The 14,225-nt window shown below is 43.4% G+C and overlaps 1 protein-coding gene and 1 long non-coding RNA gene across 2 annotated transcripts in view; one reads left to right on the forward strand and one right to left on the reverse strand.

The window, feature by feature from the left end:
- LOC116582547 overlaps positions 1-14,225 on the forward strand; it is a 113,934-nt gene that overhangs the window by 85,031 nt on the left and 14,678 nt on the right. The gene's annotated exons all lie outside the window — the stretch shown is intronic.
- Positions 3,779-8,798, reverse strand: LOC116582546 (60S ribosomal protein L37-like). The gene has a single exon (XM_032330052.1). It carries the CDS (start codon positions 4,590-4,592, stop codon positions 4,314-4,316), a length of 279 nt encoding a protein of 92 aa, XP_032185943.1. The 5' UTR covers positions 4,593-8,798; the 3' UTR covers positions 3,779-4,313.

Consider the following 14,225-nt stretch of genomic DNA (forward strand, 5'->3'; position numbering starts at 1 on the left):
TGACCCAAGCTGATATCAAGAATTGGACACTCAGGGGTGCCTAGGTGGCTCACTCATTAACCATCTGCCTTTGACTCAGATCGTGATCCTGGGGTCCTGGGAGAGAGCCCTGAGTTGGGCTCCTTGCTTCTCCTTCTCCCACTTCCCCTGCTTGTGTTCCCTTTCTGGCTGTCTCTCCCTCTGTCAAATACATAAAATCTTAAAAAAAAAAAAAAAAGAAAAGAAAAGAAAAAAGAAAAAACGAATCGGACGCCCAACTGACTGATCCACCCATCGCCCCCTCCCTCCCTGAATCTCAACTTTTGAGACTCCTAATTTTTGTCACTTCCAACATGATAGGAGTTGCACACAGAATCACACCCAAGGTTCTCATTTCCTCTTTTTCCCGTATGGCAGTTATCAGGGAGCATAATCGTTCACGGTTCCTTAGCTGTTGTACAGAAAGTCATACTGGGGAAGGTGGGGGGTGTCATGGCCCAATGCTCCTTTTACAGACTACAGGTGGCATCTTCCCTCCTAGAAGATAGAAGAACTTGACTTGAACACACAGCTCTGTCCAGGATGTACTGTAAAAGGATCATGGGATTGCCAAATAAGTTCCTTTTCAAAGCAGAGCTCACTCAAAATTGGCACCTTGCCCCTTGCTGCTTGGACCCTACCTCTGCCCTTTGCTAAGGCAGGAACATTGATTAGACTAGTGTCTAACCCTACCTAAGCATGGTGCTACAAGTTCCCTAGCCCACCTGTAGAAGCCTTCAATTATTTTGAGCTGCAGTAAGAAGTGTCATCCTCATGGCATTTTTAAAGGCACATGAGTAAGAAGAAAGAAAACGTGTCTGGTTTCTGGCCATACCTTCACGCAACATTTTCACCTGGAGGAATGGAAGTACACCTCTTTAAGACTTCACGCTTTCAAGTTCCTTGGTTCATCAAGAGAGAAAATTAGAGCTCATAGAGAAGTCTATATTTGGCTGCCCTAATATGCTCCCCAAACCCCACACCCCCTAACACATGTACTCTCTTAATAGTCTAGCAAGCATCTGTTCCCAAGTATTCCCTGACCTGGCAGGAAGACATGTTGCAGCAAGCTAGACCCAAGAGCAATCAGGAAATGATAGGAAGGACAGGTATGGAAGAATCCACTGAAAGCAAAGATGGCAAAAGGCATTACAGGCCTGGCTCTCCTGTAAAGGTCTCCAGTGACCTCTCCCCACATGGCACTGGGACTGCTCCTTCCTATGAGTAGAGTGGGGAGCCAAACGTTCTGTTCTCTAGTAGCTGGCTTCACAGGAACTGGGGCCCAATCCCTTTCCACTCTCCCTGGTCCTGCAGGACACTGAGCTTGAATTCCTCCTATGGATTGCCATAAGTAATATACAGAGATGATCTAGATACTCACGCATGCATGTCCTTTTTCCTGCTCCACAACCAGGAACTGACTTGAGAGCCTTTTTTACCATGGCTGAAACTCAGGTATGTATAGTACACAAGTGTCTTGGTGTCAGGAACCTGCCTGGGGAGCCTGTCCTTCTTAAGCATTGCTGAAATACCACAATCACGGTGTTTTTCCTATGGTTAAATAAACTCTCTTGAAAAAGGAGAAAGAAGAAAACAAAGACCACTCACCCACCCAGTACACCAGCACTAGCTTCTTCGTTTTCATTTCTTTCTTTCCTTTCACTTTGTCCCCACTGCAACAACAGAGACAGCCCATTCAGTATGGGACCACCATGGTTCGGGGTAACAGGATGCTGTGTACACCCAGCTCAAGCAACCGAGTGTTTCTGGTTACTATTCCTACCACCTCTGGGGTCAGCCAAAACTTCTGAACAGGGTGTATACATCAATTTCACTCATCCTTCAAAAATTGTATGGATTGTCATTCAGGGGTGTCAGAAAGCAGCTCATATACAATGCACTAGGTGAAAACTGAAGATATCCTCCACAATCTCTTTTCTGAGCCAAAGCCATCACCTTTGCATTTATACTCATAGCTTTCCCCCTCAGTTCTGGACCTGAATGACTATGAAGGGATATTGATGGGTATCTTGGCAGGCCTGCATCCTCCTCCAGAGTGGAGTAACAGCTCCTCTACTGAGCAGCAACTCATTTGACTCAAAGGGGTACCAGGTATCTCCTCTCTGGCTGTACTGAGATCCACCACACTGACTTTCCAGGAATGTGGACATTTTCCCTTAAGGATGTGGCAAGTTACAATTTACCAGCCTCTTTCCTCTACGTGGACATTGACGCAAGAGAACGTATCCTGGTCACAAACACCCACACTTCAGTAACCATGACTCAGTATGCTGGTTGAAGACAGAAGGAGACAAGAAGTAGAGAAACCCAGTGTCCAAAGAGAAGGGACAAGTAAAATAACCTATGCTCTACCCCCCTGGCAGAAATGAGGGTACCCTACACTGGGTAGCTATGAGAAAAGAAATGGGGAGGATCGAGCAGGCCAGGACATTTACTTGACACAAATGAGCCAAAGCCAGGATACCTAAGTGCTGGGACAGCAGCCAAATGTGAAAGTATATAAAGTACTATGTAGGACATGTGGGGTCAGAGAACAGAATGTGCATGCCCTCTGTGTCTGTTAGATTTCTTTTGCATGCAATCCCTGTAGCATACAGGAAGAAAAACTACATGTGGTTTCCCACTGCAGGTAGAGTTGGAAGGCAGAGAGGAAACTTGGGAGCAGTCACCAGGCAATGTGAAGGGCTTTTCTTTGGACAAAATTTCTATCCAACATGGCATCTGCAAGGCAGTTAGAGGGAAAAATACAGAGGGGAAATTTTATACATATACACACACGCAGGACACATAAACATATTTATGTGTCTATTATGAAGGAAAAAGAATCCTGAATGAATGAGTGGGTATTCTGAGGGTAAAATACAGAGACACTCCAAGGACGACTTCCTAGGAGGGGCTGCTAAACAGTGGCCCTCTCCCAGGTCATCTGACTGTGTGGATGAAGACCCTGGACTCCACCCCTTATACCCCCAACCCACACAACCTGCCTGGGGCACTCAGTGGCAGAGTGACTGAGGCTCCTGGAGGTGAGCATACCTAACAGGGTCCCCATCACTTCCTCCACAATGGCCTACCCCTGAGCCCTTAAGCTGGATGAAGTAGCTGGATAAATGCAGACAAGAAGCAGTTAACTCCCAGAGAAGACAGGAAATCCAGGTCCTGGTGACAGTTACTGCTATGGAATCAACGTCCTCAGAAAGTGAGGATTCTGCCCCAAAAAGAACCAAATGGGTACTCATACAAAAGTGTGCAGAGAAAACAACGTCCCAGTTCCCAGGATATCCACATTTAAAACTCTTAGATGTGGGAGGAATCCACAGATGTATATATTCCTTCGGATGTTATTATAGGTATATTCCCACTGCCATCAAGAAACCAGATTTAAGATACCACTTCCCCCAACATCCCAGTACAGTTAACCCCATCTGGGGACTTCGTTGTTTCCTGAGTCTTCAGGAACCTTTTTTTTTTTTTTTTGACCCTTAAGGGCTGAGAGAGAAACTGCATAAGCAGGCATGCATAGCATTTCTGGAGCAACAGTGCCATCAGGTGGACACTTTTTGAGCAAAGCCTGCAGCACCTTCCTGTCTTCTGGGGAAGAAAGCCTGTGAGGGGACAAAGGGTGGGATTGGTGCATCCACAAGATTCTGGGTCTGACCCAGAACACCCCCAGATTCAGTGGGGAAACAACACAGGGTGGATAGAGACAGACTTGACCATCAAGCAGCATTAGGCTGCCAGGATGCTGGCCTCCAGCGGCCATATTACGGAACCGGGAGCAAAGCTCCATTCCAGGACATCTGGCCTATAGATCCTTCCCCTTGGTTCATGACATGCTCAGCTGGCAAGGTCCCTGGGGTCTCAGAGCCATGAGGAACCCAGAACCAGAGGCTCCCAAGCTCAGGTGCCACCCCTTGGTGGGGGCAAGCATCTTGCAGACAGGATGGAAATTTTCCTGATTATTTGGTACTAGACCCAAAGAGTAATGCAGGTAAACTGCAGGTTTGAGTTAGAAATGTGTTTTGTTTACTTTGCTCCCTCTATAAAGAGAATCTGGGTTTCAAGCCCCAAAGTATCCCAGAAAGCCCTACTTATTTCATCCAACAGAGGGTGTAGATAGAGAATGAAACAGGATGGGATCAATATACTGAGATGGACATCCTCCTCCAGAATGAAGGGACCCAGATCTGGTTTCTTTGTTGTTTTTGTTGTTGTTGTTTTTAAAAACAAAAAGAAAAACAGAATGTTTATTGTGAGACTAATCGCTGAAATCCTTAAGATGAACTGGATGCTGCAACAGCTACCCTCTCGGGCTTAGGTATTGCTCCTTCATGGAATCCAAGTCTTAATCTGCGGTATACAATTTTTAAGTCCCTCATTCGACCGGTCCCAGTGGTGTTTCTTCTTTTAGCCTTGGCACTGCAGTTATACTTTCTCTTGTGCTTGGCAGGATAGCTACATTTTGCACAGGGAGACTTCTGAAGGTGGCAGGCCTTCAAGCCACAGCAGCTCTTATTGCAATGCTTTCCAAACAATGACGTCTCCTTCATCATCTCGTTTCTGCGGCAGACCCCAAAGAACCCAGGTCTGTTTTCTGCACTACTGCTTGGGAACGTCACAGCTCAGAAGCACCCAATTCTTCAACTTTCCTCTCAGTGTATGAGTATATGGCCTGGGTCCTCTTGTTTGGGGACTCTCCTGGGATTTCCTGTACAGGGTCCATGTTCTGTAGGTGGCCAGAGGGATACACCGAGACCACCTTGGTCCGGGGAACAATCAGACCATGTGGTCAGGACCTGGCCCTGGGAGCTCAGGAAAAAGTTCAACCCCAAAAGGCTACGCCTACGTAAGTCCACAGGTATAAAATGAAGGGGCAGAGAGTGGATTTCCCAACACCCTTCCAGGAGGGGTGAAATCAAGGAGTATGTGTGTTGGGAAGAGCTGAGCCTGGAAACTTGCTCCCAGAACACCCTCCTCAGAAGGTAAAAGATAGGCAAAGAGCATGAGCTATCCCAGAGGTTCTTCTAGAAGTCGCTATCAGAACAGCTGAAGCCTAAAATGAATTGCTGTATGCTAAAAGTATGTGCCTTGTTCCTCAAGGAACGATGATCTACGATGGATATGAGGGAAGGGCGAGTGTCTCTCAACCCAACAGCTGTGACTTTAAGCACCATCTTCAGACCTCTTGATTCCCCAGCTTTGGGGGCAAGAGTGGGGTTGAGACCTTAGAGATCCAAGAGCGAATGGAAGCCAAAGCCATTCCTTCTTATCACTGAAGTGAGTCTCAGGGATTCTTGGGGAAGGTGGCCAAGAGTGCCAAAGACTGCAAATTACTGGCTAGGGAATCTGCAATGCTCTGCTAAGCCAAAAGATGGGTCTGTGAGTCCTGGATCCTAGAGACTTTAGCAAATGACACCACAGTTGCTGATCAGATTCTTTTAACTCAGGCAAAGGGCTCCTTCAGCCTGGCTTCTTTTTCCTGGTGTGGGCTGGTCCCTTCTAGACTCTGCTTGCTTGATTTCACTGGGCATCACACCCTTTAGCACAAGGTAGCCAGGCTCCACATCTCATCTCTGAGCTGGACAGAAGAAGGTCACTGCCCTGTCTCTAGGACTGCCAATGGTAGCAGCCCTCCAGTCCCCACAGTAGTGTTTGGCTGGGCTTTACTCAGCCCAACAGAGGCTTTCAGGGCCCTGGTCTGTCTAGGCCAAACCTGCTCTTGCTCCAAAAGGAAGGGGCACATTGCCAAAGGCCTATAGCCTTCTGGTTGCGGCTCCTGAGGGTTTCCTCTACTTCTGTCCAGACATATTCACCACTAGGGTGCCAAGCCTTGGTTTCCTGTGCCAGACCCACCGGTCTTCTAGACCATGATCCTTATCACAGTGCCAGTCTCTGGAGCTTCCCCAACCTAATTTGGTCTTGGGTCATACTTACCCCCCCGGCCTAGTGGGTCTCCTGACCTCCTAGGGACACACTTCCTTGTTTCCTACTTCACCCTTGTTACTCCTCCCCCAGGAAGTGATGGTACGTGGTTGGTGGGATTTGCAAAGTATTTCCTCTTGGTGGCAGTACTGCACCAGAAATGCCAATATGCCTCTCTACCCCACGTCCTCTCCCTCCCCCCTTCCCCAAGGAAAAAACTCCAACTTATGCTCAGTCTGGCTAACACAAGGTGGCTCACCATCTTGGCCACTTTAGGGTAAAGGGGTAAAGGTCTCAAAAGCTGGCGCTCCATCCTGCAATGCCTGGTCTCTGTATTATCTTCTCAGACTGCCTTTGGACACAAAAGCAATGACTCCCCATCTAGGCACCCTAGCAGTGGATCTGAAAATTATCTGTTATTTCTTTAGCACTCCACATCTGCCATCTCCTCCAAAAACATCCTGACCATGAGGTCTCATGTTGTCTGATACAAAGAGAGTTGGTCCACAGGCACCAAGAGAGGTCCAGTAAGGTAAATCTCTAGTTCGCAATACAATAATCCTGTTAATGTGGTTTATGTTATGTGACTGTTCATAGTTTTCAGATATGGATTATTATATATTGGTCAGAAATGGTACTACATGGTATTCTAAAGACACCTATCCTTGTATCTGGGCCTATACTCATTTTCCCAATGCTTCCCATAAGAAGGTTTTTAATGAAAAACACATATGATTTCTGTATGCTTGTGAGAATTTGTGCGTTTCAGCGTGAAGCATTTCATATGAAGGCACAAGCCTTTGGTCCTGTTTCTGAGCAATGGACACATGCTATATGATGAAGACTCACCTGATACCAGGTACACCTCTAGAATCCACTTTTCATGACTGTGGCAGATGCAAGGGGGGATAATCTCCATCGTGTACTGAAGGAACACACTGGCCAGGTAAAAGTGTCTGAAGACAATATAATCAGAAGGAAATGCATTCTGCTGGTGCATCCACCTCCCAATTCCCCAGCTGCCCCTACATTGTTCTGGCTGAGACAAATCCAGACAAATCCAGACAAATCACGTTTTCATTTGTTTTTTTTTTTTCCTTTTTCGGTTTTTTCCCCTCTTGATCTACACATTGATGTATTGCTCCAGAGGCCCCATGTGACTGAAGGCTATTAGAAATCTTTCAAATCAATTGAGAAAATCAAGCAAAATTCTACAGAGCCTCCACTGGCCTCCGAAGAAAAGCAAGTAACAATCTCATGTTATCCTTTTCATCCTCAAAAGATTGTCCCATGCTTGACAGCAAACAACTGTGTAGGTGGACAGTAAAATGTCTGTTTCTACCTCAGTCTACATGTGTACTTACACAGAGGTGTACATGTATCCACCCAGATATTTCTTTCTGGTTTCATATTGAAGGAGAGTCATCAAACTTCAGCCGTTCAGGAAACTTTCTGCTCGTTTCCCCTCAAAAGAGGACACACTTCTCCCAGGGATTCAGACCCATGAGGACCACCATCTCATTCTTTCTATGGCAGGCATGTATATTCCCTCCCACAGCTGAATAACAGGACATCCCATTATTTACCTCTAGAGGGTCCTTCTGGTCCCTTTCTACCTCTCAACTCTACAAATCCTGAATGAAAGATACTCTCTTGGATGCCCTCTTCTGCTCATTTATATGTGAATATAATTCCCCACTGCATTTTCAGAGAAGCAACAGAATGAACCAAAATTCTCATGAACTTTCAATTTTTGAATCAATGTTGCCAAAAGCTTTTCCAAGAGGCTCCTACCTAAATGTATCCTGCCCAGTATTAGATGTCCCAATTCTAACAAAACTGGCTAGTCTTTTTCATTGAGCTCAATATGAAAGGTAAAAGGGGTATATACTGATGATTATACAAATGCCTGTCTCCACTCCTTAGGTTTCCTTGGCTAAAGTAGGTTTACAATGAGACAGAATCCAACCAATCAGTCTAAAGCTTCATGGATGCTTGGATTTTAATCAGGTTTAGAAAGCCCCTTTTCATGCCATCCTTTGAACTAGATTCTCCAATTTTCAAACAGTTTATTGGCTCTCATCAGCAAATAAGTGCCTATGTACAATCAAAACACAAATAGGTAAAAAAGACTCTAAAGAACATGACTGGTATTGAGTATTCCATAGTTTGAAGGGAGCCACTGTGTATCATGTTTAACTAGGCCTTGAAAAGAAAAGGCAATAAATATTTAGAGTTTTATTTTGATCCTCTTAAATTCTGGTTTACACGCTCCACAGTACTCTAAACTTAGCCCACCTCGTTAGATACACTAGGGTGTCTATGCCCTTTTCAAATTAACACAGGATTAGTGTCCATTGCCCACACGTCTTATCTGCAGTGGTCAAGCAAGCCTGTCTCCTTGGCTTCCAGTCAGATTACCAAAATCCTCTTATTTGGAAAGATACCTGGGACCTCAAGTGGGAGGTTCACTTTATGGTCATGTCAGTGTGAACCCTTGTTAAAAGGGTACAGAGACCACCATGCTCACAGCATTGGGGTAGAGACCACATGAGATTATGTGGGTCAGGATGTTGGCCTGTGCTCAGCATATGAGGTCTCAGTCAGCATCTTTCCCACATAACATTAACGTTCAAAATCTTTACAATTTCAGCAATGTGCTAAAGAAGGAGAAATGCAAGGGATTCAGCACCCTCCAATGATACACACACATATATATACACACACACACATATATATATATACACGTGTATATATATATATATACACACACACACATATAGTGATAACATTTGAATTGTTTGTAACACTACATGTAAGAGAAAACAAATATTTCAGAAAAACAAGCATTCTCAGAAATACAGATGACAAATGGATGGTTGCCAGAGGGGAGGAGGATGGGGTAATGGGTGAAAAGGTGAAGGGAATTAACAAGTACAAACTTCCAGTTATAAAATAAGTTACGGGAATGAAAAGTATAGCATAGGGTATATAGGCAAGAATAACTGTAGTAACTTTGTATGTGACAGATGGTAACTACACTTATTGTGGTGAGAATTTCATAATGTAAATAACTGAATCGCTATGTTATATACCTGAAACTATTTTTTTAAAAGATTTTATTTATTTATTTATTTGAGAGAGAGAGAGCACAAGTAGGCAGGGCAGCCGGCAGAGGGAGAGGGAGAAGCAGGCTCCCCGCTGAGCCTAGAGGCCAAGGCAGGCCTCAACTGCAGGACCCCAGGATCAGGACCCAAGTCAAAGGCAGATGCTTAACCAACTTAGCCACCCAGGTGCCCCGAAAACTATTTTTTAAGTGTATTTATTTTTAGTAATTTCTACATTCAACGTGGGCGCAAACTCACAACTCTAAGATCAAGAGTTCCATGCTCTTCTGACGGAGCCAAGGCACCCCTACCTAAAACTAAATACTGTATGTCAATGACACTTCAATTAAAAAAAAAAAAACCCAAAGACTAAAATTTTGCATACGGGGCGCCTGGGTGGTTCAGTTAAGCATCTGTCTTCTACTCAGGTCATAATCTCAGGGGCCTGGGATCAAGCCTGCATCAGGTTCTACACTGGGCAGGGAGGGGGCTTGTCCCTCTGCCCAGCACCCCACCCCCCCACCCCTGCCAGCTTGTGCACACACTCTCTCTCTAGTGAATAAATAAATATTTTTTTTAAAAGATTTTATTTATTTATTTGACAGACAGAGATCACAAGTACATAGAGAGGCAGGCTGGGGTGGGGGCGCTGAGCAGAGAGCTGGACGCGGGGCTCGATCCCAGGACCCCTGAGATCATGACCTGAGCCGAAGGCAGAGGCTTAACCCACTGAACCACCCAGGTGCCCCCAAAAATAAAATATTTAAAACCAAACAATTCAGCATACAAAATGTAGCCTCCCAAATCAGTGGAGGTAAAGACATATTTGGGACAAAGTGGTATTCATTTGGAAAAGGTTCTTGGTTCTACACTTCAAGCACTAAGCCAGGATAAGCTCTACATGGATTCAAGAATTAAATGTGCAATGAACAGAATTATTCAACTACTAAAAGAAAGCATGGGCTGATTCCATGGTAACTGTGCAGGAGGGAAAGCCGTTCGATCTTTGATTCAAAACCCATCAAAGGAAGACATACAAATGGCTATCAGACACATGGAAAAATGTTCATCATCACTAGCTCTCAGGGAGATTCAAATTAAAACCACATTGATATATCACCTTACACCAGTTAGAATGGCCAAAATTAGCAAGACAGGAAACAACATGTGTTGGAGAGGATGTGGAGAAAGGGGAACCCTCTTACACTGTTGGTGGGAATGCAAGTTGGTGCAGCCTCTTTGGAGAACAGTGTGGAGATTCCTCAAGAAATTAAAAATACAACTTCCCTATGACCCTGCAATTGCACTATCGGGTATTTCCCCCAAAGATACAGATGTAGTGAAAAGAAGGGCCATCTGTACCCCAATGTTTATAGCAGCAATGCCCACGGTCGCCAAACTGTGGAAAGAACCAAGATGCCCTTCAACGGACGAATGGATAAGGAAGATGTAGTCCATGTACACGATGGAGTAGTACGCCTCCATCAAAAAGGATGAATACCCAACTTTTGCAGCAACATGGATGGGACTGGAAGAGATTATGCTGAGTGAAATAAGTCAAGCAGAGAGAGTCAATTATCATATGGTTTCACTTATTTGTAGAGCGTAACAAATAGCACGGAGGACATGGGGAGTTAGAGAGGAGAAGGGAGTTGGGGGAAAATGGAAGGGGAGGTGAACCATGAGAGACTATGGACTCTGAAGAACAATCTGAGGGTTATGAAGGGGCGGGGGGTGGGAGGTTGAGGTACCAGGTATAATACCAGGTGGGTATTATAGAGGGCACGGATTGCATGGAGCACTGGGTGTGGTGCAAAAATAATGAATACTGTTATGCTACAAATAAATAAAAAATAAATTTTAAAAAAACCATCAAAGGAAACATGGATACATATGAAGAGACAAAATTTAGCATATTAAAAAACCCCTCATAATCAAAGTCAGAAAAGCAATGATAAAGAGGAAAAAATATTTTCAATTCACACTAGTCTTAATAAAACATAGAGGATGCTTTAGAAATAATTTTGGTACCACCCAATACTAAAAGATGTTAACAGCTCACAGGAAAAGAAATACAAAAGTATCCTAAATATACAAAAAGGTTCCCAACCAACTCAAGGAAAATCTAAACAAAAATGGCACTGCTGTACAATTTCTTACACATCAAGGGTTTCTACTTATGACCTGCCTCTCTGAGGGGCCTGTAATACCAGTTTATTGTATTAACTTTTTATTAACTATTTTTTGACCTACGTTGAATCTGGCTCATCTTTAAAAAAAAAAAAAAAGCAGGGGGCACCTGGGTGGCTCAATCATGAAGTGTCTGCCTTCAGCTCAGGTTGTGATCTCAGGGTCCTGGGATGAAGCCCCGCATCAGGGGGTGGGGGTGTCCCTGCTCTGCAGGGGGCCTGCTTCTCCCTCTCCCATTACTCTGCTTGTGTTCCTGCTCTCGCTGTCTCTCTCTCTCTCTCTGTGTCAAATAAATAGATAAAATCCTTAAAAAATTTTTTTTAAAAGATTTATTTACTTTAGAGAGAGAAAACAGGAGGGGGAGAGAGAATCTCAAGCAGATTTCCCACTAAACATGGAGCCTGATGTGGGGCTCCATCCCAGGACCCAGAGATCATGACCTGAACTGAAACCAATAGGATGCTTAACGCACGACCCCAAGTAGGCACCCTGTATCTGGCTCATCTTAAGTGGTCTCAAGTCATTGCTTACTATTGTAAGGATTTGTCCTATACATGCAGAGAGCAAAATGCCATTTCACAGGCTGATGGTTTCACACAAAGTGTGGAGCCAATCTCTTTGAATACTTAAAATGGGCACTGTCCCTCAAGTGAAAATCCCTAACCCTCACGTTTCAATTGCTATCTTATGCCATCCAATCTTCTTGGCAGAACTTAACATGAGTTGTTAATCTGTGGAAATAAGATCAAACATTTGCCACAGTATCAGTAACAAGAAACACAAGTATACACCATCATCCAGAAATACCCAGCACAAATGTGTTTGCCTTTACTCTGGACATTTTTGTCTACATCTAATTATTCACTTCATACATAATTTTGTATTTCAAGTATCCCCTGCTTCCCAAAAGCCTGAGTTAACACCGCTTCGCTTTTATGGAAGACCAACATTAGTATGATAACAGCTTTCTTCCAGAAAGCGACAATCCTCTTATTTCCTTCAGTTAGCAAAAACAGGTACTAGTCTCAGACTTTCTTAAAAGTGATGTGGCATAAAAACTTTCAAATCTTCAGAACATGTGGGATACTCTTGGCTTTATGCCATTTCAGCTTAGGCTAGGTTTCAGAGGAATGTTCTTTAATTTCTGATAGCAGGGGAAACCTGTATTGACGCTAGCCTTCACTATCTTTGATTACCTAAAACTACTTCTTTAAAAAGTCTGTTACTGGGGTGCCTGGGTGGCTCAGTGGGTTAAAGCCTCTGCCTTCAGCTTAGGTCATGATCCCAGGGTCCTGGGATCAAGCCCCATGTACCGCTCTCTGCTCAGCAGGGAGCCTGCTTCCCTTCCTCTCTCTCTGCCTGCTTCTCTGCCTACTTGTGATCTTTGTCTTTCAAATAAACAAAATCTTTAAAAAAAGAAAGTTTGTTTCTTTCAGATCTTTCTATTGCACAGAGAACTGTAAAAAGATGAAAATGTAAACCACCAGTAACCCCATTCCTTGGGGAAAGGCCCTGAAAATTTGGGGGCTTAGTTAAATGTATAGGTGGAAACACAATTATTTTAGGTCAAAAATTCATTATTAATATCTGTGCTGTTTGATAACCATCAACTTTTCCAAAAACTTGTGTTTAAAAATCATAATTTAAATTCTTATTTTGTCCTTAAAAAGAATAGAGATGTAGTTAAAATATGGTCTGAAAGAGTTTCATCAAAATTCCACTCCCTCATAGTAAATACAATCAACAGCACAGTCCTTCTACCTATATTTTTTTTGTTCATGAACAGCCAAAAAGACATGTATCTGGATAGGCATGTGACACACAAACACATGCGTATAAGGTAAACTTTGTCCTTTGTTCATTTCTATAAATGTAATTATATAACCTACTTTTTTTTTTCAGATTTCACTAGGGACTGAACAAGGTGTGACATACGTCATAAATAATCAAACATGGACAGAATGGATTTGTGGGAGTTCTGATGCTACAGAGTAGGAACCATTTAATGAGTGAAATACAGTAAGGTCGTAGAACTAATGGCAAGCTCTTGTAAGTTTTAAACACACAGAAATGGATTTCCTGAAAAAATTGCTAAAACTGATACAGGAATTTAGCAAAGTTGCAGGATATAAAATCAATGCACAGAAGTCAGTTGCATTTCTTTGCACTATCAATGAGGCAGAAGAAAGAGAAATCAAGGAATTGGTCCCATTTACAATTGTACCAAAAATCATAAGATGCTTAGGAATAAACCTAACCAAAGCACAAAAGGATTTGTGCTCTGAAAACTATAGAACACTTATGAAAGAAATTGAAGAAGACACAAAGAAATGGAAAAACATTCCATGCTCATGGATTGGAAGAACAAATATTGTTAAAATGTCTTACCTACCCAAAGCAATCTACAATTCAATGTAATCCCTATCAAAATACCATGAACATTTTTCGCAGAGCTGAAACAAACAATCCTAAAATTTATATGGAACCAGAAAAGACCCCAAACAGCCAGAGGAATGTTGAAAAAGAAAACCAAAGCTGGAGGCAACACAATTCCAGACTTCAAGATGTATTACAAAGCTGTAGTGATCAAAACAGTATGGTATTAGCACAAAAACAGACAACAGAGATCCATGGAATGGAACAGAGAACCCAGAAATGGACCCTCAACTCTATGATCAAATAATCTGCTACAAAGAAAGAAAGAACATCTAATGGAAAAAAGACAGTCTCTTCAACAAATGGTGTTAAGAAAATTGGACAGCCACATGAAGAAGAATGAAACTGGACCACTTTCCTACACCATACACAAAAACAAACTCAAAATGGATGAAAGACCTAAATATGAGACAGGAATCCATCAAAATACTAGAGGAGAACACAGGCAGCAACCTCTCTGACCTCCGCCCCAGCAACATCTTGCTAGACACGCCTCCAGAGACAAGGGAAACAAAAGCAAAAATGTACTAC

This window comes from Mustela erminea, chromosome X (assembly GCF_009829155.1).
Source record: "Mustela erminea isolate mMusErm1 chromosome X, mMusErm1.Pri, whole genome shotgun sequence".
In the NCBI taxonomy this organism is placed as follows: domain Eukaryota; kingdom Metazoa; phylum Chordata; class Mammalia; order Carnivora; family Mustelidae; genus Mustela; species Mustela erminea.